At 41.8% G+C, this 25,221-nt stretch overlaps 1 protein-coding gene across 1 annotated transcript in view; it reads right to left on the bottom strand.

Annotated features, from left to right (window-relative positions):
• LOC311223934 (dolichyl-diphosphooligosaccharide--protein glycosyltransferase subunit STT3B-like) overlaps positions 1-25,221 on the bottom strand; it is a 101,923-nt gene that overhangs the window by 31,241 nt on the left and 45,461 nt on the right. The window contains 5 exon segments of the mRNA XM_084308709.1: positions 805-951; positions 3,599-3,697; positions 5,947-6,046; positions 13,875-13,940; positions 24,248-24,535. Of these exon segments, the coding sequence (XP_084164835.1) occupies positions 805-951; positions 3,599-3,697; positions 5,947-6,046; positions 13,875-13,940; positions 24,248-24,535 (700 nt within the window).

Below are 25,221 nucleotides of genomic sequence, written 5' to 3'. Positions count from 1 at the left end.
TGACTTAGCACCATGAGCTCTACAGAAACCAAGAACACTAAAGTATCGCTTTAGATGCAGATTTTCTCGTTGTTTACCACCGAGACTCACCTGACAATGGATAACAACAGGGAACCACAAAATGCATTGAATGAAATGTTTTAAACCAAACATGCCCCCTCATTAGCAGGCCGGCTGCAGCTAGGTGAGACAGGTCTCTGTTAGCATCTCAACTAGCAGGCCTCATTAGCAGGCCGGCTGCAGCTAGGTGAGACAGGTCTCTGTTAGCATCTCAACTAGCAGGCCTCATTAGCAGGCCGGCTGCAGCTAGGTGAGACAGGTCTGTTAGCATCTCAACTAGCAGGCCTCATTAGCAGGCCGGCTGCAGCTAGGTGAGACAGGTCTCTGTTAGCATCTCAACTAGCAGGCCTCATTAGCAGGCCGGCTGCAGCTAGGTGAGACAGGTCTCTGTTAGCATCTCAACTAGCAGGCCTCATTAGCAGGCCGGCTGCAGCTAGGTGAGACAGGTCTGTTAGCATCTCAACTAGCAGGCCTCATTAGCAGGCCGGCTGCAGCTAGGTGAGACAGGTCTATGTTAGCATCTCAACTAGCAGGCCTCATTAGCAGGCCGGCTGCAGCTAGCGGAGACAGGTCTCTGTTAGCATCTCAACTAGCAGCCTCATTAGCAGCTCTGAGTCCAGAGTTGGCTATAATCACGGTACAAGCGAGCTCACAAGTCAGCCAGCGCCCCCAGCAGGTGGGCCTGTATAATACATGTACATGTAGGGCTGTAGCGAATGTCAGATACCAGCTATGCAGACCTACCTGTGTACGTCAGATAGAGGACTGTGAGGAAGACCACCCCCGCAGCCAGAGAGACGCCCAGGAAGAAGAGCGTCTGGAACTCCTGTCTGGTCAGTCTGTCCTTCAGATACTGCAGGAAGGCGTAGGCTTGGAGCAACGCAAACACACCTGGACACACACACAGTATAACGAGAGAGTTAAGCTGCTAGCGACTAGGGGTGTAACGATGCATCGATTAATCGAAATGCATCGATTCTAATGTGTTAGAATCGATGCATCGATTTGAATATGTTAGAATAGATTATAATCTAAATTAATCTAAATGATTTTTTTTTTTTGTGTATTGTTTTTATTTACCTATATTCCATTAATGCTGAGTGAATCAGTTCCCCCAGCCACATTTGTGTATGAATTTTTTTTTGGGGAATTAACTGATAGAAGATTTATCGAATCGAATCGTGGTCAAATGAAGAGATTTCATGATGCATTGAATCGTTGCCTGAATAATCGTAATCGAAATTAATCGTTGTGAGGTCGCATCGTTACACCCAGGTTTTTTTTTCCTGAAATTGTGGCTGTTTTCGAAGTGATATTTAGAGGAATATCTCATTAGGATCAGAGTCTAATACTAATGAAACTGGCCCCTGTAAATGTCCAAACCCCCCCTCCTAATGTACAGTTTCCTCCCCCTCGTATGTATACATTTTCTGTTAGGATCTCTGTTTAACAGTACTGTATATTTGTATATAGTATGTCACAAATGTAACAGTACTGTATATCTGTATGTCATCATGTATGTCATTAATGTCATGATATATATCTGTATATCTGTATGTTGTGTATGTCATAAATGTCATTATTAATTGAAAATGGGGGACCCTGATGTAAACAAGACGAAAGTCTTTCTCTATGTTACAGTTTTCAATCAATCAATCACATCACACAACAGTCTAATCATTAGACTATTGTGTGATGTCATTATTCAGTCTCATTCTTAACCATCAATTTGTTAATTTTATTACTCACCTCTGATATATAATGCCATATGTACTTATTTGCATTTTGCATCTGATCAAATAATACAACAATTTAATTTGAAAAATTAGACCAAATTTATGAACTTGAATGAACATTTATTTGTTTATATTATAAATCAAAAACTAACAAAAAAATCGAATGGAAAATAAATAGTTGTATGGCACTTAACAGCAGCATTTACCTCATTTACCTCCTTGGCAAATAACCAGCTGAAAAGGTCCACTCACTACTAGCACTGTCAACCAGTAGCGCTGCTAGCTGCTGCGCTAACAGCATTAGTCAAAGTCTTTGACTAGTCTTTGGCCTTTTTATAAAGACCAAGCTGTCCAGCCTTGTGGCGGGTTAAGCATTTTTTTCCGGCGGCATGTGGTGTACTTTTTACTTGAGTCGCAGCTGCAGGACACATTGAGTGTTTACATAACGTTAAGCTGGCTGCTTCTTCTTCACCAAATGGGTTAGAGTAGCGTTAGACACGCTCATGGGCGACACATAGCGGCTTGGAGGTGAAACGCAGCCTATTCCACAACATTAATTACTCAGTGAACTGAAAAGACAAATATTATCTATTAACAATTTATTTAGGTAACGTAAATAATACTAATTCGTACATTAAAAAAAATATATATATATAAAAAATATATATGTATACATTTTTTGAGAGACCCCCACAGGTATTGTTGACTATGGGGGCTCAGACTATCTATGGGGGAGCCCCCATTGGCACCCACATAATTCGAACACTGGTTACACCCCTACTAGCAACTCATTAAAACCAAATACAACTAAACTGTTTTAGACTCGCAGCATCGACAGACACACAGATACAACACATACACATGTTATATGATGCTGTGTTGCTCTTAACTCATATTTAACACATAGTGGCCCTGATTTGTAGCGAGCACATCTTCCTAATCTATCTTAAAGGTCCTCTCCACCCACGGTTTATGGTTAACTAGCGTGTCTTTGACGCACCCACTGGCCATCCCTATACAGATTGTTATTTAGTCATGGAGACGCTGCCCGTGACAAGTGAGAATCAATATTGAACATCACTAGTTGTTATTTATGGTTAACTCCACTTGGAGGCATGACTTTGACTATACAGATTGATATTTGTGCAGAACTTTCTCACACGCTTCCCCTGGGGGTGGGGGGTGGGGGGGGGGGGGTGGTAACTTCACCTTTATCTCCAGCCACACAGAGAGCTGAGTAGGTCTTTATCTCCAGCTACACAGAGAGCTGAGTAGCTCTTTATCTCCAGCTACACAGATAGCTGACTAAGAAAATGGGCCCAGAGGCACTGAAAGAGGATTTCACACACTAGATAAATATCAAGATATATCCATCAGTGTACCAATTGCATGCTTTCGCAGAGGACAAGAAGCCTTCAAACGACGTCTTCACACATTAAGCACCCCCTCACAACCAAAATGGAATGCCCCCCCCCCCCCCCCCAAACATTTTTTAAATAAAAAAATGTCTGCAAATTTCGGCCAATCAAAGTCGACTATACAAATCCTTAGTCGGGGACAGGCCTAAAAGACACCATAAAAAAGCCCTTAAAAAGATATATATATATATATATATATATATATATATATATATATATATATATATATATATATATATATATATATATATATATATATATATATATATTAAAAAAAAGGATACCAGTGTGAACTAGAACATCGTTTTGATTTGGCTTTTTATAGACTTCCTGAATATTTATTTTCCACCGACTTCACCAAACCCCAGGTGATTGGCTACTGACCTGCTGCGGCCATGTGTTCGCTGGTCCTGATTGGCTGGAAGCCCACGAACGGGATCTGCATGGAGAGGACCAGGCCCACGATGTAGAAGGTGCTGTAGGCTGGAGGAAGACACAGACATAGATTACAGTGCAGCTCCTTTACTCTTAGCCCCTTACCACAACATGCCTAATGCTAACCTTTAACCCCACCGTATGTATATATTTTCTCCCACCCACCCACCCCCTCCTAATGTACAGTCTCCTCCATCATATGTTATCCGTTAGGGTTCTGGGTAACAGTACTGTATATTTGCATATCGTATATGTCACAAATGTAACAGTACTATATACGATAGTATGCCATGTATGTATGTCCCTATGTCATAAATGTCATGATGTCATGTATGTTGTGTAATGTCATAAATGTCACTATGAATTGAAAATGGAGGACCCTGATGTAAACAAGACAAACGTCTTTCTCTGGTCTGCATCCCCTTAACAATTGTGTATTGAGCCAATAATGGAACACCCCTCTATGAGGCGCTAGCCAAGATGAGGAGCACGTTCGACCACAGTCCTTCCTGCCGGTAGCCATCAGGCTCCACAACCGTGGGCACGGACTGCTGCCAATAGCTGGAGAGCTAACGGCTGGAGAACTTGAGAACTGTTAGGACTATCTGACTCTTTATAATAAACACTGTTAGGACTATCTGACTCTTAATAATAAATTCTGTTAGGACTATCTGACTCTTAATAATAAACACTGTTAGGACTATCTGACTCTTAATAATAAATTCTGTTAGGACTATCTGACTCTTAATAATAAACACAGTTAGGACTATCTGACTCTTAATAATAAATTCTGTTAGGACTATCTGACTCTTAATAATAAACACTGTTAGGACTATCTGACTCTTAATAATAAACACTGTTAGGACTATCTGACTCTTAATAATAAACACTGTTAGGACTATCTGACTCTTAATAATAAACACTGTTAAGACTATCTGACTCTTAATAATAAACACTGTTAGGACTATCTGACTCTTAATAATAAACACAGTTAGGACTATCTGACTCTTAATAATAAACACTGTTAGGACTATCGACTGTCAGTGAGTTGCTTCTGGTCAACATGCAAAAAACAGATTGTTTTTTCATCCGCACAAGGCATTCTGGTAAATGCAGTTATTGTAGTTCTCCCTCTTTCGCCCACTGTTAAAGGGGACATGACATGCAGGTTTGATAAAATGTATAGTGTATGTATATTAAATAGTAGTATTGATAGTATATTAATATATATAATATAACTATTAATATTATGCTTAATTAATGTGTATGCTACTATGCATTTTGTTCTGTTTCACAGGTTTTTGACCTATGGTAAAGCTATGGTAAACTGTGGAAATATAACTACAAGCTATGGTAAAGCTGTGGAAATTATAACCTATGGACAGTCAGGCTATGGTTATCTAAAGAAATAAACTATATACAAGCTATGGTTATCTAAAGAAAGAAGCTATATACAAGCTATGGTCAACTGTGGGAATTATAAGAAGTTGTATTGTGGAAAAACATTTCAACTAGTTTGTTTAAAATAAACAAACTCTAATGACTAACCATTGAGTCATCCATTGTGTGGTGCCTGTCAGCCCCTTTCTGAGGGATTTTAAAGATCCGAACACTCAATTATGCACGCACACGCACACACACACAAAACAAATGACAGAGAATAAGATACAATGCAACTGAGGGGGGAAAGGAAGAGCAAGAGAGAGAGAGATAGAGATAGAGATAGAGATAGAGAGAGGAGAGAGAGAGAGAGAGAGAGAGAGAGAGAGAGAGAGAGAGAGAGAGAGAGAGAGAGAGAGAAAAGAAGAGAATGATACACGAGAGAAAGACAGAAGAGAGAAAGACAGGGGAGAGAAAGACAGGGGAGAGAGAGACAGGATGGAAACATAGAGAGACAGAAGATAGAGACAAAATAGAGAGATAGACAGAAGAGACAGAAAAGAGAGACAGGAGATACAGAAGATAGAGACAGAAGAGAGAGATACAGAAGAGAGAGATAGAACAGAGAGACAGAATAGAGACATGAGAGAGACAGATACATAAGAGAGATAACAGAAGAGCGACAGGAGAGAGATAAGGAGAGAGAGAGAGAGAAGATAGACAGAAGTGAGATACAGAAAAGAGAGACAGAAGATAGACAGGAGAGAGATACAGAAGAAAGAGAGACAGAAAAGAGACATACACAGAAGAGAGACAGATGATAGACAGAAGAGAGAGACAGTAAAGAGAGAGACAGAAAAGAGACAGGAGAGAGACAGGAGAGAGAGTTCTTCATGCCTGTATCAATGTTCTCTCACCTATGTAGAGCCTCTTGCTGTAGCGCTGCATCAGTAGCAGGACGAACACATGGAGGGGAATCAGGTTGATGATGAAGACATAACCTCCCCATGCCGACACCTGGAACACACACATTTCAATACTTTATTTGGTTCCACAAATTATTAAGGCTAATTAACGATAACTGTGTGAAATCGATCAAAGTGGCATCACTTTGCATTTATTATTGGGTTAAGTACTTCTATTTGATCATTTAATTGATAATTGAATGACGTTTATTTTTCAGCCTTGTTTACAGACAAATCAAACACACCTGTGTGGACTTACAAACAAATTAAAATAAAATAATAAAATCACAAATGTACATATTCAAGGCAAGCTCACACACAAAATCCAAAATCAACGACCGAAAAAAAGGAATCATCATCATTAGGTGGCTTCTTCGTTCCGAAGGTTGCCTATCACTCTCCAACCCATTCTGTCCCCACTTCTTCTCTCCAACTCCGTGACTCCGCCTCTCACTCCACTCCAATCACAGACATCGTCTACCCAGCCTCTTCTTGGTCTTCCACTTCCTCTCTTTCCATCCACCTTCCCCATCACCACCTTCTTGAACATCTCCCCGCTGGATCCTCTCAGAACATGCCCGCACAACTCCATCTTTCTCTTTTTCAACCTCTCCAGCAGCTGTCCTCCTTGCATATCCGCTCTTCTCAGTACCTCCTCATTCTTGATCTTATCCTTCCATGTTATCTTCAGCATCTTCCTCAGTGTCCACATTTCAAAAGAGTCTATCATCCTCTTTGCCTCTTCATTCAGCGTCCATGCTTCTGCTCCGTATGAAAAGACTGACATAACATACGTTTCCAAAATCCTGGTCTTCGTTTTCCAACTTATGTTTCTTCTCAATAATTCTTTATGGTTCCAGAATGCGCCCTTTGCAATTCCGGTTCTTCTCTTAATGTCCATGTTAGCTCTTCCACCTTCACTGATCCAGCTTCCAAGGTACATGTACTCCTTCACTTGTTCAAGTTTTTCTCCATCCACCTGTATTTTACAAACAGTTCCTGGTGTTTTTTCAATGATCATTACTTTAGTTTTCTTTGTGTTTAGTGACATTCCATAGTTTTTGCATTCGACATTCAGCTTATTCATCATGTCCTGTAGATCTTCTTGACAGTTACAGACTATAGCAGTGTCATCCGCGTATCTTATATTGGTGATGTTCTCTTCGCCAAGTTTTACTCCTTTCCCTCCTCTCAGACCTTTTTTCATCAGTGATTCACTGTACATATTAAAGAGTACAGGGGACAAGATGCATCCTTGTCTTACACCCTTCTCCACCGGGAAGTCTCTTGATTTCTCCTTTCCTATTCTAACATTAGCCTTCTGCCTCCAGTATAAGTTGGCAATTATTCTTCGGTCAGAAACTGGTATTTTGAATTCTTCCATTGTTCTCATCAATGTTCTATGTTCAACTCTGTCGAAGGCCTTCGTGAAATCGATGAAGCAAATATACAGCTTCTTCTGTTGGTCTATCGATTTTTCACCAATGATTCTGAGTTGGCAGATTGCATCTCTTGTTCCTTTTCCTTTGCGAAAACCCATTTGGCTATCCGAGAGCTGATGTTCAATTATGGGTTCTATTCTGTTCTTGATGATTTTCAGGAGTACTTTTGATGAATAGGCTGAAGCAAATGCTTATTTTTGCCTATCCTTTACAAATTCTTTAAAAACTACACACTAAGCATCCTGGCCTCCCAATCGGTCCCTCCCTGCTCTCTCTCCAGCAGGAAACAGCTGGCCTTTTATCCTCCCTGCCGCTGAGGACGACGCAGTAATCCTGGATGATCTCTGTATATGTTGCGCTGGTAGAGCTGGGATAATTAACGGTCGTAGATGGTGTCTGTGTTTGTTATTATACAGTGTATTGTGGGTGAGAGAGGGGGGGGAGCAAGAGAGAGAGAGGGGGAGCCAGAGAGAGAGAAGGGGAGCCAGAGAGAGAAAGAGAGAGAGAGAGAAAGGGAGCAAGAGAGAGAGAGAGAGAGAGAGAGAGAGAGAGAGAGAGAGAGAGAGAGAAAATGCAGCCTTCACGGTCTGCCTCCACTTTGTCTCATTTACATTTGTCAAGATAAACATGATTTATTTCATGTATTTATTGACCATAATGGATTCTCTTTTTTTTCTGTCTAGATTGCTTGTAATTGAGATAAAGTTAACATCTGCTAATAATGAATTATTGTAGCTTTATTGTTTTAAAACCCCAGTAATGCAGACCAGTAACAAGATGAACAACAACACCGGGTTAATAGAGCAGTTCAGTACAGCTGCAGTGTGGTGTGTGATGGTGACTGAGACAGATAGAGATAGAGATAGAGAGATAGAAATAGAGATAGAGATAAACAGGGACAGATAGAGATAGAGAGACATATAGAGACATATAGAGAGATAGAGACATATGACATATAGCGAGAGATACAGAGAGATACAGCGAGAGAGAGACAGAGAGATAGAGAGACAGCGACAGAGAGACACAAAGATAGAGAGACACAGAGAGAGACAGAGAGAGACAGACAGAGAGAGACAGACACAGAGAGAGACATAGACAGAGAGAGACAGACACAGAGAGAGACAGAGAGAGAGAGACAGAGAGAGACAGAGAGAGAGACAGACAGAGAGACAGAGAGAGACAGAGAGACAGAGAGAGAGACACACACAGACAGAGACACAGAGACAGACACACAGACACACATAGAGACAGAGACACACACAGAGAGAGAGACAGATACAGAGACGCACACACAGACAGAGACAGAGATACAGAGACAGAGGATATGTGACGTATTACAATGATCCCAATTAGGCTTGGGCGGTATGACGGTATTACGGTATACCAGGGTATTTAGAAATCCCGTCACCGTCAAAATCACAGATGCGCTTCAGCTTCTATTACAGTGAAACAGAGTTTTGAGTGTAGTGCACACACGCGCCAGCAGAGGGCGAGACCAGGCGTCCTCACTAGTGGAGCGAGTGGGTCACAACGGTGTTCACGTTTTACGGTAATGTTGCGACAGTGCTGTGAAAATACCGTAAAGCGTTGTGACGAGAGTTGGTGTGTGTTGTTGTGGTGCACTGGTGGAGCAAGCAAATAATCTGTCTCTTATTATATGTGAACTAAAGAGTACAAGGTTTACACAACAGCCCCCACCCGCCTTTTTATTGTATTTGTACCGTCCTGTACTATCCGCTGTCAGCTGTTTATCTCTCTCTGTGAGCTACTGAGCTTGATTAACTAGCGTTAGCTCACGTTAACTAGCGTTAGCTCTGCGGCTAATCTTAGATTACCCTGAACTAAATCAATGACTAGGTTATAAAGCATTCGAGTAGTTTTCACTGCACATAGAAGTAGCCAAACAACGGGAGCATTTCGGGAGCATATTACCAAAACCCAGGCAATTTCGAGCCCTTAACGAATCAAATAGTCTGCCATGGCTAGGCTAGATGCTAACGCAGTAACGCTAACGGTGCAGGCTTCTGACTACTACCATTCTGAGAGCTGACGATGATTTGTTTACTTGGTAACACGGGTTGCCCCCCCCCCCCCGCTGATGAAAATGAAAGTCATACCGTCAAATACCGTACACCGGGGTATTATGTAATAAAGGTATGACGGTGTGAAAAAAAGGATACCGCACCACCCAAGCCTAATCCCAATCTCTACAGAAAGAATCTGCTACGGGAGTTATGGTTGGGTTCTGTTAGCCAGTTCTGTCTTTGAACTGGTTCCAAGTTGGAAAAATACCCAGAGAGTCTAACAAATCCTCTATCAGCCCCCGGCAGTGACTCAGGAGGTAGAACGGTCGTCTGGTAATCAGAAGGTTCCTGGTTCGATTCCAGCTCCTCCCGGCAGCGTGTCGATGTGTCCTTGAGCAAGACACTTAACCCCTAACTGCTCCCGATGAGCAGGTTGGCACCTTGCATGGTCGCCTCCGCCGTCGGCGTGTGAATGTGTGACACAAACCTACTAACTAACCTAACACTAGCCTACTATCTAACCTAACACTGACCTACTAACTAACCTAACATGAACCCACTAACTAACCTAACACTAGCCTACTAACTAACCTACTAACTAACCTAACCCACTAACTAACATAATACTAACCTACTAACTAACCTAACACTAACCTACTAACTAACCTAACAGTAACCCACTAACTAACCTAACACTAACCTACTAACTAACCTAACATTAACCCACTAACTAACCTAACACTAACTAACCTAACACTATCAGGGCTGTACGCTAAGCTTTTTCACTAGGGGCACACTTGCGCACACAAATGAGAAATTTAGGGGCAAAGAATATTTTTAGGGGCACATTTTTAAATAACAATTTTACCATTATTAAAAAAAAATCCTCCTGCCTCATTACTGTGGTCCTTTTATTTAACATTTAAGTGCGTTTGTTTTCAGGTTTGTATCTTTTATAATGAACCAACTGAGAAAATGTGTAAATCACTAATAGAACAAAAACAACAAACTGTGTGTGTGTGCGCGCGCTTGTAGTACTCCTTGAATGAGATCACCACAACAAACACACCATTGCATTAATCAGGAGGACAAGAAACTCTGCATACCTTTGTTTCACAATGAAAAGTGCTTTAGAAATCAAATTAATTATTATTATTGTAAATAACCCCATGAAAGGTTTATTATTTTTATGGGTAATTACCCGCTTCATATTTGTGATGTTACTGGTTTCAGGGTGTGCCTAAAGTGATCAATGTGTTGGGCCGTTTATAGAGATCTATGCCAATTAATGTTTATGTATATCCGGGACTTTTTTTTTATAAGAATTGAGAGGTATTTGTATATGTGACCTTTATTTTGAAAACCGCGTTGCGACGCAACCTTGTTTAAGTTTGCGCTTTTGACAGTGAAATGTTCAGTTCAACTTAGCTCGAAGGAAAGACTAATCAAGGTTTAATTGACCCGTATGAGGCTCTTACGGTAGGACTTTGATTGTTTATAGAAGTGGAATGTAATACTATGCAAAACGAGAAATAAACAGTAGATTTTACCAGCAGTAAGTTGCAAGCCACTTTCATTTCATATACGGGGAACCGTGACAATTATTAGTATTATCTTATTTGCATATTGTCTCATTATTAGATAGATAGATAGATAGGTTGATACTTTATTGATCCCCGGAGGGAAATTTAAGTAGACAGTATTTAATGAAAAACGTCCCAATAGTGGGCTACTCACCTAATGCATGGCTGAACTGATATTATATCCATATATCCATATTATTATTAGATATCGATATTATTATTGAAAGGAAGATGCCACATTCAGTTTCGTTTTGACTGTTCGCTAGGAATTATGGGATTTGGTGTTGGATGTATGGACTCTACGCAGACAGGGACATGGTATTTAATCGCACAATAGACTACAACTACCAAGTATATAGCGTGACCCAGATTCACTCCACACGCAAATATTTTTTTCACTCAGGCTATCGCAGTAAGTTCATTCATTGCCGACAGATTCTTTCATAGCACCACGACATAATGTCGCACTGTACAGCCCTGGTTGTAGGCTAATGTTTTTTTTTACTTTTCACCTGTCTCACCAAATCATCCACAGATAAATTACAAATGGTCCAAAATGCTGCAGCCAGGCTACTCACAAGGTCAAAAAAATCATGCCACATCACTCCCATTCTGGTATCCCTGCACTGGCTCCCGGTACACTATAGAATTCACTTCAAAGTCCTCACTTTCACTTTCAGAGCACTTCACGGTCAGGCCCCCATCTACATCACTGAACTCATCCATCCCTACACCAACACCCGCTCACTCAGATCTGCCGATCAGCACCTCCTGGTGGTCCCAAGGTCCAGGCTTAAAACAAGGGGTGATCGAGCCTTCCAGGTGACAGCACCAAGGCTCTGGAATGCTCTCCCCCTGGACCTGCGAATTGCCCCCTCTGAGAACTCTTTTAAAAAACAATTAAAACGCATTTGTTCAGACAGGCTTTTGGTCATGCATAGGCACTTTTTTTCATGTCCTCACTGTTTTATAGTTTTTGTTTTAATTAGTGACTCATGATTTTATCCAAATTCTTTTATTCTACTTTTTCTATCTGGTTTCACTATTTTTAACTGCTGCTTGTTGTTGTTGTCATTTATTTCTGATTTTGTTTTTATTGTGTTTTTATATTAAGCTGTAGTGTAAAGCACCCTGTGCATTCGTGCTGTGAAGGGTGCTATATAAATAAAGGTCATTCATTCATTCATTTAAAAAAATTATCCAATTTGTATGGAATAATTTAGGAGTGAAATACGAATGAAGGGTTGAAATCACTACTCGCAAGGTTGCCCCCAAATATTATTTTCCACTCGCATTGGCCAAATTAAGGGGCAATTTGCGATAATCTCGTCGCAGTGTACAGCCCTACTATCCTACTAACTAACCTAACATTAACCCACTAACTAACCTAACACTATCCTACTAACTAACCTAACATTAACCCACTAACTAACCTAACACTAACCTACTAACTAACCTAACACTAACTTAACTAACATAATACTAACCTAACATTAACCCACTAACTAACATAACACTAACCTACTAACTAACCCAACACTAACCTACTAACTACCCCAACACTAACCTACTAACTAACCTAACATTAACCCACTAACTAACCTAACACTAACCTACTAACTAACCTAACACTAACCTACTAACTACCCTAACACTAACCCACTAACTAACGTAACACTATCCTACTAACTAACCTAACATTAACCCACTAACTAACCTAGCACTAACCTACTAACTAACCTAACACTAACCTAATACTAACCTACTAACTAACCTAACATTAACCCACTAACTAACATAACACTAACCTACTAACTAACCCAACACTAACCTACTAACTACCCTAACACTAACCTACTAACTACCCTAAAACTAACCCACTAACTAACCTAACACTAACCTAACTAACCTAACATTAACCCACTAACTAACATAACACTAACCTACTAACTACCCTAACACTAACCTACTAACTACCCTACCACTAACCCACTAACTAACCTAACATTAACCCACTAACTAACCTAATACTAACCCACTAACTAACCTAACATTAACCCACTAACTAACCTAATACTAACCCACTAACTAACCTAACATTAACCCACTAACTAACCTAACATTAACCCACTAACTAACCTAGCACTAACCTACTAACTAACCTAATACTAACCTACTAACTAACCTAACATTAACCCACTAACTAACATAACACTAACCTACTAACTAACCCAACACTAACCTACTAACTACCCTAACACTAACCTACTAACTACCCTAACAATAACCCACTAACTAACCTAATACTAACCCACTAACTAACCTAACATTAACCCACCAACTAACATAACACTAACCTACTAACCTAACACTAACCTACTAACTACCCTAACACTAACCTACTAACTACCCTAACACTAACCCACTAACTAACCTAACACTAACCTAACTAACCTAACATTAACCCACTAACTAACATAACACTAACCTACTAACTACCCTAACACTAACCCACTAACTAACCTAACATTAACCCACTAACTAACCTAATACTAACCTACTAACTAACCTAACATTAACCCACTAACTAACCTAATACTAACCCACTAACTAACCTAACATTAACCCACTAACTAACATAACACTAACCTACTAACTAACCTAACACTAACCTACTAACTACCCTAACACTAACCCTTTATGGAAACATGCTTGTATGTAGTGAGAGAGTGAGTGAGTGAGTGAGTGAGTGAGTGAGTGAGTGAGTGAGTGAGTGAGTGAGTGAGTGAGTGAGTGAGTGAGTGAGTGAGTGTGTGTGAGTGTGACCTCACCATGTAGAAGTAGGAGAGGCAACATCCGATGGCCCAGAAGACGGATCCAGTCTTTACTGACTTCACCTACGAGACACAGAGAGGACAAGAAAGGGTTAACCAATCAGATTGAGAGATGGGGGAGAGAGGGGGAGCGAGCGATGGGGGAGGGAGGGGGAGAGAGAGAAAGAGAGGGGGTAGGGAGTGAGAGATGATATATATATAGAGAGAGAGAGAGAGAGAGAGAGAGAGAGAGAGAGAGAGAGAGAGAGAGAGAGAGAGAGAGAGAGAGAGAGAGAGAGAGAGAAGAGAAGAGAAGAGAAGAGAAGAGAAGAGAGAGAGAGAGAGAGAGAGAGAGAGAGAGAGAGAGAGAGAGAGAGAGAGAGAGAGAGAGAGAGAGAGAGAGAGAGAGAGGAGAGGGGGGATAGGGAGAGAGAGAAGGGGAGGGAGGAGGAGAGAGGGAGAGGGAGAGATGGAGATAGAGGGGAGGGGGAGAGAGAGAACGAGAGAGGGGGAGGGAGGAGAGAGAGGAAGAGAGAGAAAGAGAGGAGAGGGAGGGGAGAGAGGAGAGATAGAGAGGGAGGGAGAGATGGAGAGATGGAGATAGATAGAGATAGATAGAGATATATAGATAGAGATATATAGAAAGAGAGATATAGATAGAGAGATATAGATATGGATATAGAGATAGATAGAGATAGAGAGAAAATGTGAGAAAGCCAAGAGTGACAAACACACTAAAGTCTCCACAGGAGCTCAGCTCCCCGTCTCTGATTTTCCCAACAGGACCGTGTGAATTATTCATCTCATCTCCTCTTTTTAACAGCCTGTACAGACAGAGAGCATCCCTACCTCACTGTACAGTAAGGCTGTTTCCCCGAAGCCGGTTTTTGGGATTCGAACTCAGTCAGATTTCTTTTTTAATATCCTCAAACTAAATCCTCAATTTGAATAAAGTGATTAATCTGATTAAATTAGTATTTTTTTTAAATTAAATTAACTTTCCAGCCCCAGACCCAGCGAGAAGCCCCAGCCCAACTAAATCAACTTTCTAATGAATATAACTCATCAGTTTCTTTTAATACTATAATATTAGTGTAGCCTAATCTTTATCTGCAACTGTGAAGAAAAACCCCATTGGTTCAAACGGAATTAATAGAAATTTTTTTCTTTTCTTCTTCCATCTCCATATACACTCAAAGATATCCTCTTTTCTGGTCTATCGCAAAGCTTTTGCCATACTAAATTCGGCCCAATTATAGCACATTCAATTTACGTTTGGAAATATATTGCCGAAACGGGACAGTCATAGGCGCCTACGTATAAGAGCAGGCGAAGCGGGTGCTCTACCAGTATTGAACTTGGGGGAGCAAACTTGTCTCTTTGCTCCCTCACTTTTTGATCATTGATATACCCCCCCCCCCCCCCAATATATAAATATTATCTAACCATAACTACGTAATTTCAATCAAATTAATAATACGCAATGACACTTAATAACAAGTTTTTAAGTTTCCAAAGATTGCGAACCCCCCCCCCCCCTGCCCCATTATGGTTTGATCCAGTGCCTCCCATCTCCAGCGCGTAGACCTTGGCGCACTCAAAGCCCACAGAGTGTGTCATAATATTGGTGGCAGGCAGGCAGGCTTTTCCAGTAAGTTGTTCAAATAAAAGGATTATGTTAGACATAAGTTACTATTGAGTGGTAGTAGAACTTCTACGGTTCTACCACGCAATACAATAAAAGTGTTTCACGGTCCCGAATTGCGATCTGGTCATACGGTTTCCTCGAATAAATAATAATAACATTTCCCTCTCTGGTTGGCGTTAGCTTTAGTGCTAGCCGCTAGCTAACGTTATCTAGATATGTGGTGTGAGCTGGATGACTTCATTTGCAAACGTTAACGCTATCTATATGGCAGACGAGCAGGGCCGGATTAACGACGGCCGCGGCCCGTGGGCCTATAGTGACGAGGGGCCTCCATTTTTTTTTTTTTTTTTTTTGAGATCGATCTCATGATTGTGCACTCCAGACTCAGGGAGGAGGCAGAGAAGGAGAGAAAGAGACACAAGATTTACAGGTAATGGAAATATATCTTTTTTCTCTTTCTTATTAAAACTTGGCCTATTTGAAAGGAGATTGATTTAATAAAAATGAATGAGCGAAAAATCAATATACAGTGTATATACAGTATATATATATATTAATATATTATTATTATAGTAATTGGCTATCATACTGCAATATAAACTGAGTTTTATAGTGAAAAGAGCAGCTTTATTGGTCAAGATTGAAGTCAAGTCAAGTCAGTTTTATTTGTATAGCACATTTCCAGGCAGCGGCAGCTGACACCAAAGTGCTTCACAAGCAAGTTGATAAAAACAAATTAGTGTGAGGCAAGGTATAAGATTAAAAGAAAGAAAAAAAACATAGCAAAGCAATGAAAGCAACAAAAACAAACAGTATGGTGCAAGATATAGGATTAAAAACATAATAAAGCAATGAAAGTAATAAAAACTGGTAGGACACAGTAAAACAAAGAGGATAGAAGGGCCAGGGGTCTAGTGGTGGCTCTATATTGCAGGAAATTGCACGTACAGGTTCATTAAATAAAAAAAAAAAATCTTGCACCCCCACTTTCAACTATAACTAGGCGGCCATGGGGACAGTGGAACACAAAATGGCACCTAGATACCCCTATTTTTGATAACAACTTCTTACTGTTGGGAGGGAAACCAGCTACATTTCCCAATTGGCAAAGACAAGGTATTCACAAACTATCTGACATATACAGTGAATACGGTCTCAGATCCTTTCAAGAGCTCAAACAAATCTATAATGTCCCTAGTACATCCTTCTTTTTTTATTTACAGTTACTCACTGCAATGCGTACTTATGGTGTCCCATGGAATCAGCCTTTACCAGGTCACCCTTTAATGAATATAGTGAGTGGCATAAATGTTAAAAATGGTTTTGTTTCCGGGTTATATAATAAAATACAAGGAAAACTAAACAGAACTACAGGTAATACCACTGTCTGGAACATAGATTTAAAGAATTACAACGCCTGCATAAATTGGCAGAATGTATGGGATAATATTCCGTTAACCTCTCGTAATTATAATAATCAATTAACTCATTACAAACTGATAAAGATTGTATCCGTCACCCAGGAAACTCTGTCAAATCAACATTTTACAAAGTCCTCTATGTGCTTTATGTCCGCAAAAAGTCATAGGAACATACATACATATGATGTGGGAATGTCCAGGAGTACTAGCTTTTTGGGCCAAGGTTGCATTATTTCTCACTAATATAACGGAGATAAACATACCTTGTTTGCCACACATTTTATTATTAAATGAAGATTCATCTCTAAAATTAACACCTCACAAAAAGAGAGTGTTTCTGGCCGGTTTAACGGCAGCAAAGAAAATGCTCGTAATGAAATGGAAACCACCTTATAGTCTCAATATTTACCGTTGGAAACTGTCCTTCTACGAAGTATTGAGATTAGAGGCATCCAGTGCTAGAGCACAGGGAGCAAGGACAGAATCGATCCAAATATTACTTACTGCGGCCCAGAAGGTAAAATCAGTACTCCACTAGGTTGAACACTTGTACCTTGACACCAGAGAATGAACAAAAATCACTTTTTCTGTTTACTGTTATACGGTATATATACCTATATATATTATTTTTGTCTTCTAAATTGTATTTTTCCCTATTACTTTCTAACAGGATCAGAGGTTATCTAACAAACATAATTATGATATATTTTTTAATTAATTGTATCCTATACATGTATGGATCATGGTTTCCCCCTTTCCTAAAATGTCTATGCAAACCCGGGGGGCTGGGAGGGGGGTTAAGAAGCGACCTGGGCTGTCTTGCAAAATTGTATTCGAATGTTGATTTAGAATTCGAATGTCAATGTAACGAACGAAGATTCGAACATTCGAATGTTTTGGTTCAGCCCCACTGTCACGCTCACAGGAAGAGCTGCTAACGACCTGGTGCTAACGAGCGCTTAACGAGACTAACGAGGCCTGACTTAGCAAACACACTGATTGGAGCTGCTGCTGCCCAGGCTGAGGCTCCACATTAACACTTTGATTACCGGCGATGCGGTGCGCCTTACCGCCGTTGAATGCCAGCACCCACTTCAATGATAGCGTTGTGAACGCATAATCTGTCTTAAATTACGGCTATGTGTCTAATCTGCCCGTCGTTTATCAATGACTTGTTTGCAGTCAACATTGTCGAGACGGGTTTTTTTTTTTTTTTTTCTTTTTTTTTTTAAATCGGTTTATTTCCGTTTTATAGCATTTTGAAAAGCCCTTGTTTTTCAGGAAAATATATAGATTCCGTGATAATCGCCCTTTACTGGAATATTCTGGCATACACAAAAACTGTCATTTTTCGGCCTATTTATGAATCATTTTCAAATAAACGCTAGATTATCGATAGTATATGTGTACTTATGCACGCTAGAGAAGCGATCTGAAAAATATATTCTCTCATTTCCTGATCAGCGCGCACACACACACACACACACACACATAGGGCACACGTTGATATATAGGTCAAAATAGATCCGATTACCCCAAGACTGGTCAAATAAATTGCTTACCTCATATCAGATGTTCTCCAAAAAGATTATTCCAATTCCTGATCGCCATTCCAAATATCGATCTCGTTTATTGATTCAGCGTTGGGTACTGGAAATACATACTGGTCGGCGAAGACTTGGATCTCTTCAGATGACGCCCCCCCCCCCCCCCCCCCCCAGGGAGAGATGATAGGGGGCGGTATTTTCCCAATTGAGCTCAGAGAGTCTGCAACACTAGCGTGAGGCTCGATTGATGAAATATGAATTCAAATCGCTAATAAAAAAAAATACAACAAACAAACGCTATATCGTTGGTGACACTCAACTGGTGGCATGAACTAACAACAAATCGCGTCCCTGGCACTCAAAGTGTTAACATGAAGGGCAGAACTGAGCCGCGCTGAGAGGAAGAGGAGGAGGAGGAGAGAGAGAGAGAGAGAGAGAGAGAGAGAGAGAGAGAGAGAGAGAGAGACAGAGAGAGAGGGAGACAGAGAGAGATAGAGACAGGGGGAGAGACAGGGGGAGAGAGAGAGATAAGGATAGAGTTAGAGAGAGACAGAGAGAGACAGAGACAGATAGAGATAGAGTTAAGGCCTCTGCATGCTACAGAAACTTCAAAGCAACTGCAACACAACATCGACAAAGCAACAGTGTTGCAGACACTCTGCCTTTATGCTTCTGCAACATCGACGCGCAAAGTTAGTTTAACTAAAGTTAGTTTAGGTTCGTGTTAACATTAGATAATGTACAAAATAAACGTATTTCCGGTGCTTTTAGACGTTGCTCTTTTATTTTGAAATCCCCCGACCGGAAGTGTTATAGTGTCTGTTGTTAGCAGCTTAACTTCTGTCGCCCGTTTCTGTGCTTTTCGAGCTAACGTTACGTAACGTCATTAGTTTCCAATGGAGAGGAGAGAAAGACCTCGGCTAACATGCAGCTCAAACTACCTGTTGGAATAAATGAATTGATTGGTTTAACTTGTCCCTGTGTGTGTCCAGTCATTTCGACTAGCAAACGTTGTATTTAACGTTACCTCAGGATACCATTGTATTTAGTTGGTTAGCTATGTAGCTAATGTGTATAGCACCAATGCTAGCTGGCTGGCTACAGCTTTATTTACTAAATTATGGAGGCTTTTTAATCGTCAAGGTAAGAGAGGATTTGTCATGATCAACTGAAGGCGTATGCTATGGAACAATATGTGCTTGGGTTTTCAGAAAAAGGCCAGCTATGTGACGCTAATTATTTAGCATCAACGCTGGCTGGCTACAACAATGGAGGATGGTATTCTCTGCGGGACCAATATTATTCTATGACAGCCCCGCCCCCATTCGCTAACCAACCAATCACTGCTACGCAATATCAACGCAACGGTTGTTTAGATTAGATTTTGGAGACAGGTACGCAACATCCTCGCAACACAGTCTACAAGACCCTCTGCAACAACCGCGTTGAAATCGCGCTGATGTTGTGTTGCAGTTGCTTTGAAGTTTCTGTAGCATGCAGAGGCCTTTAGAGAGAGAGGGAGAGAGAGAGACAGAGAGACAGGGGGGGAGAGAGAGATGGAGAGGGAGATGGAGAGGGAGAGAGAGAGATAGAGAGAGGGATTGGGAGATGGGGAGAGGGATAGATATAGTTAGAGAGAGAGACAGAGAGAGACAGAGAGAGAGATAGAGAGATAGATGGGGAGAGGGATAGAGACAGAGACAGATATAGTTAGAGAGAAGAGACAAAGAGAAAGAGAGATATAGAAAGAGACAGAGAGAGAGAGAAAGAGAGAGATAGTTAGAGAGAGAGCGAGAAAGAGAGTGAGAGAGCGAGAAAGAGAGTGAGAGAGCGACAAAGAGAAATAGAAAGAGAGTTAGAGAGATAGAAAGACAGTTAGAGTGAGAGAGAGATAGCAGCAGTCTATGTTGCTGCCTGCCATAAACTGAGGGACAGTCACCTGACTTTTATGCTGTAATATTTGATGATTGATGTTTTGATGATATTGTATCTGTTTCTAATTAATGTTAAAGTTAATCATTTGCTTTGGCAACATGTACAAGTTACGTCATGACAATAGACCTTTGAATTTAATTGAATTGAGAGAAGAGATGAGAGAGAGAGAGAGAGAGAGATAAGTGAGTGAGAAAGTTAAAACAGAGAGAGGGAAGTGAGTGAGAAAGATAAGAGAGACATTAGTGAGAAAGTTAAAAGAGAGACACAGTAGAGAGAGATAGAGACACAGTAGAGACAGAGAGGGCGGAGAGAGAGAGAGAGGTAGAGAGACACAGTAGAGAGATGGGAGAAAGAGCGAAAGAGTGATGGACAAGGAAAGAGAAACGGAGCGAAACGAGTGAGAAAGATACACAAGGGAGACACGATGGAGAGAATAGATGGATGTTTGTGTGTGTTTGTGTGCGCAGGGCGGGGGAGCCTCTGTGAGATGCTCGTTACCACGGTTACTCAGCGTGTCTCCATGGACCCTTTGTGAGGAGTCAGACTCCTTGTATACTTTGCAGGAGTAAGTGAGGATGCGGAGAGAGAGCGTGTGCAAGCATGTGGGGGCGCGTTCAATTTATTTATGGTCCGGAAAGCCGAGGAGAAGATTATAAATTGATCCGGAGAGGAAAAGCAGGTTACGTTCTCCACAAATACCACCAATTAACGATCAACAAGCGCTTCCAGAGTTACAGCACTGCGTCGCCTGGACGTGGATTGTATTGCTTTAGAGACTCCGGCTCTCACACAACAACATTAGCCTGTATATATCTTTCTGCTTGCTGCAGACCCATGACGAGGACACATGTAATTAATGTACATAGCTACGGTATACGGTGTCATCTATGTACGTAGCTATGGGGGAATGGAAAGTGGAGTTGTTGGATAAAAGGGAAAATTCAACTCAGAATGTGGGACCTATAAACACATTTACTATCCAATAGCATTGTGAGGCTGAACAACAGGACCCATTGACTATGTAAATGTGCTAAAGAAATTTCAAATGTAAAGACTTTTTTTTTTTTTTTTTAATAGCTAAAAGCTAAGTGATGTTGTAATTTTGCAACAGATGGTCGATCTCAAACCCCGACCTCGTTCCTCGATCCTCCAATCGCAACTGTTGCTTTCCTTTGACAAAGTTCGAGATGTTGTTACAACCATCTTGGTTCCGTTAATATCTAGGAATAATGGGAAAGGAAAATGTTTCCCCAAAATCTAGAAACCAGAGAAGAGTCTTGATGTGTGACATCATCAGGAGGCGACACTAGCAACTCGACTGCAGATGGACAGGTGTGTTTCTGAGTGACAGGCGTGTTTCTGAGTGACAGGCGTGTTTCTGACGGACAGGCGTGTTTCTGACGGACAGGTGTGTTTCAGGCGTGTTTCTGACGGACAGGCGTGATGGACCGGCGTGTTTCTGAGTGACAGGTGTGTTTCTGAGTGACAGGCGTGTTTCTGACGGACAGGCGTGTTTCTGACGGACAGTTGTGTTTCAGGCGTGTTTCTGACGGACAGGCGTGATGGACAGGCGTGTTTCTGAGTGACAGGTGTGTTTCTGAGTGACAGGCGTGTTTCTGAGTGACAGGTGTGTTTCTGACGTACAGGCGGGTTCCAGATGGGATTTGATTGGGCCGCGTGCTTCATGAGGTCATGCAGCATGACCAAGACACAGCATAGAGGAACAAGCTTCCCATACAGCCTGCACACACACGTCTGACTTGCCGCACTATTGCGTCAACGCCCCAGAGAGGAATCGATTGAAAAGAAAATCAAGATTTGGTTCTTTCTCTCAGCCTCCAGACGGCAGAGGGAATGTGATGGTAATGCATCATTTCAGAGATACGGGCTTGTGTTAATAATAGGTAATAATAAAACAAAGAATTTACTGCTGTGGCGGCCAGAGACTGCACGTCCACTAGAGCTGTCCCCGAAGCCTGTTTTTGGGCTTCGAACTTCGTCAGGGTTTTTCGAACGGGTGGGAGGGTTTAGCTCTGTGGTGGGAGTCGAGCTGGTCAGACTAGAGGTGGTGGCAGAGAGGGGGATGAGAAGGAAGCTGGCCGCTATCCTGGAGAACCCCTCCCAACCCCTCTAGGATAAGCTAGTCAAGTCAAGATGAGAAGCACGTTCAGCCACAGACTCATACCCCCCCCGACACTCAACTAACCGCTAACCGTCTCGGCCAGTCCTTCGTACCAGCGGCCATCAGGCTCCACAACAGTGGGCAGGGACTGCTGCCAGCAGCCGGAGGACTAACGGCAGCAGAACTCGAGAACTACTAGGAATATCTGATCACCGAATGTGTCTGACTCTTACCACCTAAACGGAATACCTAAACAGACCACCTAAACGGACAACGTATGATGTATATTACGTACCTTATGCATAATGCACCTGTGTATACTTACTGTATACTTACTTACTCATAGTAAGTATTTCGATTATAGTGTCTATTGTAACTATATTTATTGTAATGCAAATATAACTGATATATATAGACATACAGACCCTCATCTGCACCTTGATTACCACTCCTCCAGACCAGGGGTTCCCAAAGTGGGGGTCGCGAGCCGCCGCGGGGGGGTCGCCAGATGATACAAACATTATAATAATCCAAATTTATCAGGCCACTGAACTTAGAAGCAGGCCAGGCCAGTGTTTCTAGTTGCAGCAGCGCAATAGTTAGATAACCTAGGTGGGGAACACCCAGGAGATCACTGCAACTCACACAAGTTTGATCTCAAGTGACTACCTGGTCAAATAAAAGGTAAAATAAAAATCTCTCTCTCTCTCTCTTGCTCTCACACACACACAAAGGGAGCCGCATTTGATTGGTGGAGGCGGGACCCTTACAAAAAACTGTTGTTGCTAATCATTGACACATGCTAGCCTGTAATAATCCCCCCCCAGAAAAATCTACTTTGCATTTGATATATTGCAAATATATGCCATCACACACTGGCATTTAAAGGGTTAGAATTGTAGGTGCCTAAATGCCTAGTCTGGTAATTAAGAGTAATTTCTGTTAATAGAAAAGCATTTTGGACCTGTATTTCATGGTGTTTAAATAGATGGATAAATAGATAGATATAATTATTACAGAAGTTAAAATGTTAAGACAATCCATGTCTATCGGTAAGAATGATTTCTTTGTTGTTAGTTTGTTTCTTGCGTGATATTTGGCTGATAGGCCGAGGGACTTTTAGTTTGACAGGATAACGGTGATGTCATTGATTACTGTCAGGTGGTAGTGTGGTGGTGAAAAGGGTTAACCTCCTGTATTGTCGCAGTGAAAGGGTTAACCTGTTGGTAGTGTGGTAATGAACGGGTTAACCATTTCACTACCACACTACAGAAGGTTAACCCTTCACTACCACACTACAGATGGTTAACCCTTTCACTACCACACTACAGACGGTTAACCTTTCACTACCACACTACATACGGTTAACCCTTTCACTACCACTACAGAAGGTTAACCTTTCACTACCACACTACAGACGGTTAACCCTTTCACTACCACACTACATAAAGTTAACCATTTCACTACCACACTACAGAAGGTTAACCTTTCACTACCACACTACAGAAGGTTAACCCTTTCACTAACACACTACAGACGGTTAACCCTTTCACTATCACACTACAGAAGGTTAACCCTTTCACTACCACACTACATAAGGTTAACCTTTCACTACCACAATACAGATGGTTAACCCTTTCACTACCACACTACAGACAGTTAACCCTTTCACTACCACACTACAGACGGTTCACAGGTTAAACGTAGACCAGTCTTACCCAGAGGTAGTAGGTGAACTGCAGGGCGAAGATGGCGATGCCCTCGTTGTCGTAGGAGCCGGCCACGGAGCGGGAGATGTACCCGGGCACGATGGCGATGAAGCAGGCGGCCAGCAGTCCCGCGCCCTGGTTCCACAGCTCCTTGGTCAGCAGGTAGGTGGAGATGGAGGTCAGGCCGCTGAACACGGGCGCCAGGAACACACAGACGTCCCGGATGTGCACCGTGACGTTGAGCTGGTTGAGAACGTAGTGGATGAGGCCCGCGGTGACCATTAGACCCGGGTACACCTGAGAGAGAGAGAGAGAGAGAGAGAGAGAGAGAGAGAGAGAGAGAGAGAGACCATTAGACCTGGATACACCTGAGAGGGAGAGGGAGAGAGAGAGAGAGAGAGAGAGAGAGAGAGAGAGAGAGAGAGAGAGAGAGAGAGAGAGAGAGACCATTAGACCTGGATACACCTGAGAGGGAGAGAGAGAGAGAGAGAGAGAGAGAGAGAGAGAGAGAGAGAGAGAGAGAGAGAGAGAGAGAGAGAGAGAGAGAGAGAGAGAGAGAGAGAGAGAGAATTAGACCTGGATACACCTGAGAGGGAGAGAGAGAGAGAGAGAGAGAGAGAGAGAGAGAGAGAGAGAGAGAGAGAGAGAGAGCATTAGACCTGGATACACCTGAGAGGGAGAGAGAGAGAGAGAGAGAGAGAGAGAGAGAGAGTGAGAGAGAGGAGAGAGATGAGAGAGAGAGAGAGAGAGAGAGAAAGAAAGATACATTAGACCTGGATATACCTGAGAGGGAGAGAGAGAGAGGAGAGAGAGAGAGAGAGAGAGAGAGAGAGAGAGAGAGAGACCATTAGACCTGGATACACCTGAGAGGGAGAGAGAGAGAGAGAGAGAGAGAGAGAGAGATGAGAGGAGAGGAGAGAGAGAGAGAGAGAGACCATTAGACCTGGATACACCTGAGGGGGGAGAGAGAGAGAGAGATAGAG

The sequence above is a fragment of the Notolepis coatsorum genome, assembly GCF_963971535.1.
Source record: "Notolepis coatsorum genome assembly, chromosome: 2".
NCBI classification, from domain to species: Eukaryota; Metazoa; Chordata; class Actinopteri; order Aulopiformes; family Paralepididae; genus Notolepis; species Notolepis coatsorum.
The sequence above is the reverse complement of the archived record's forward strand: the minus strand, read 5'-3'. Positions and strand labels throughout refer to the sequence as shown.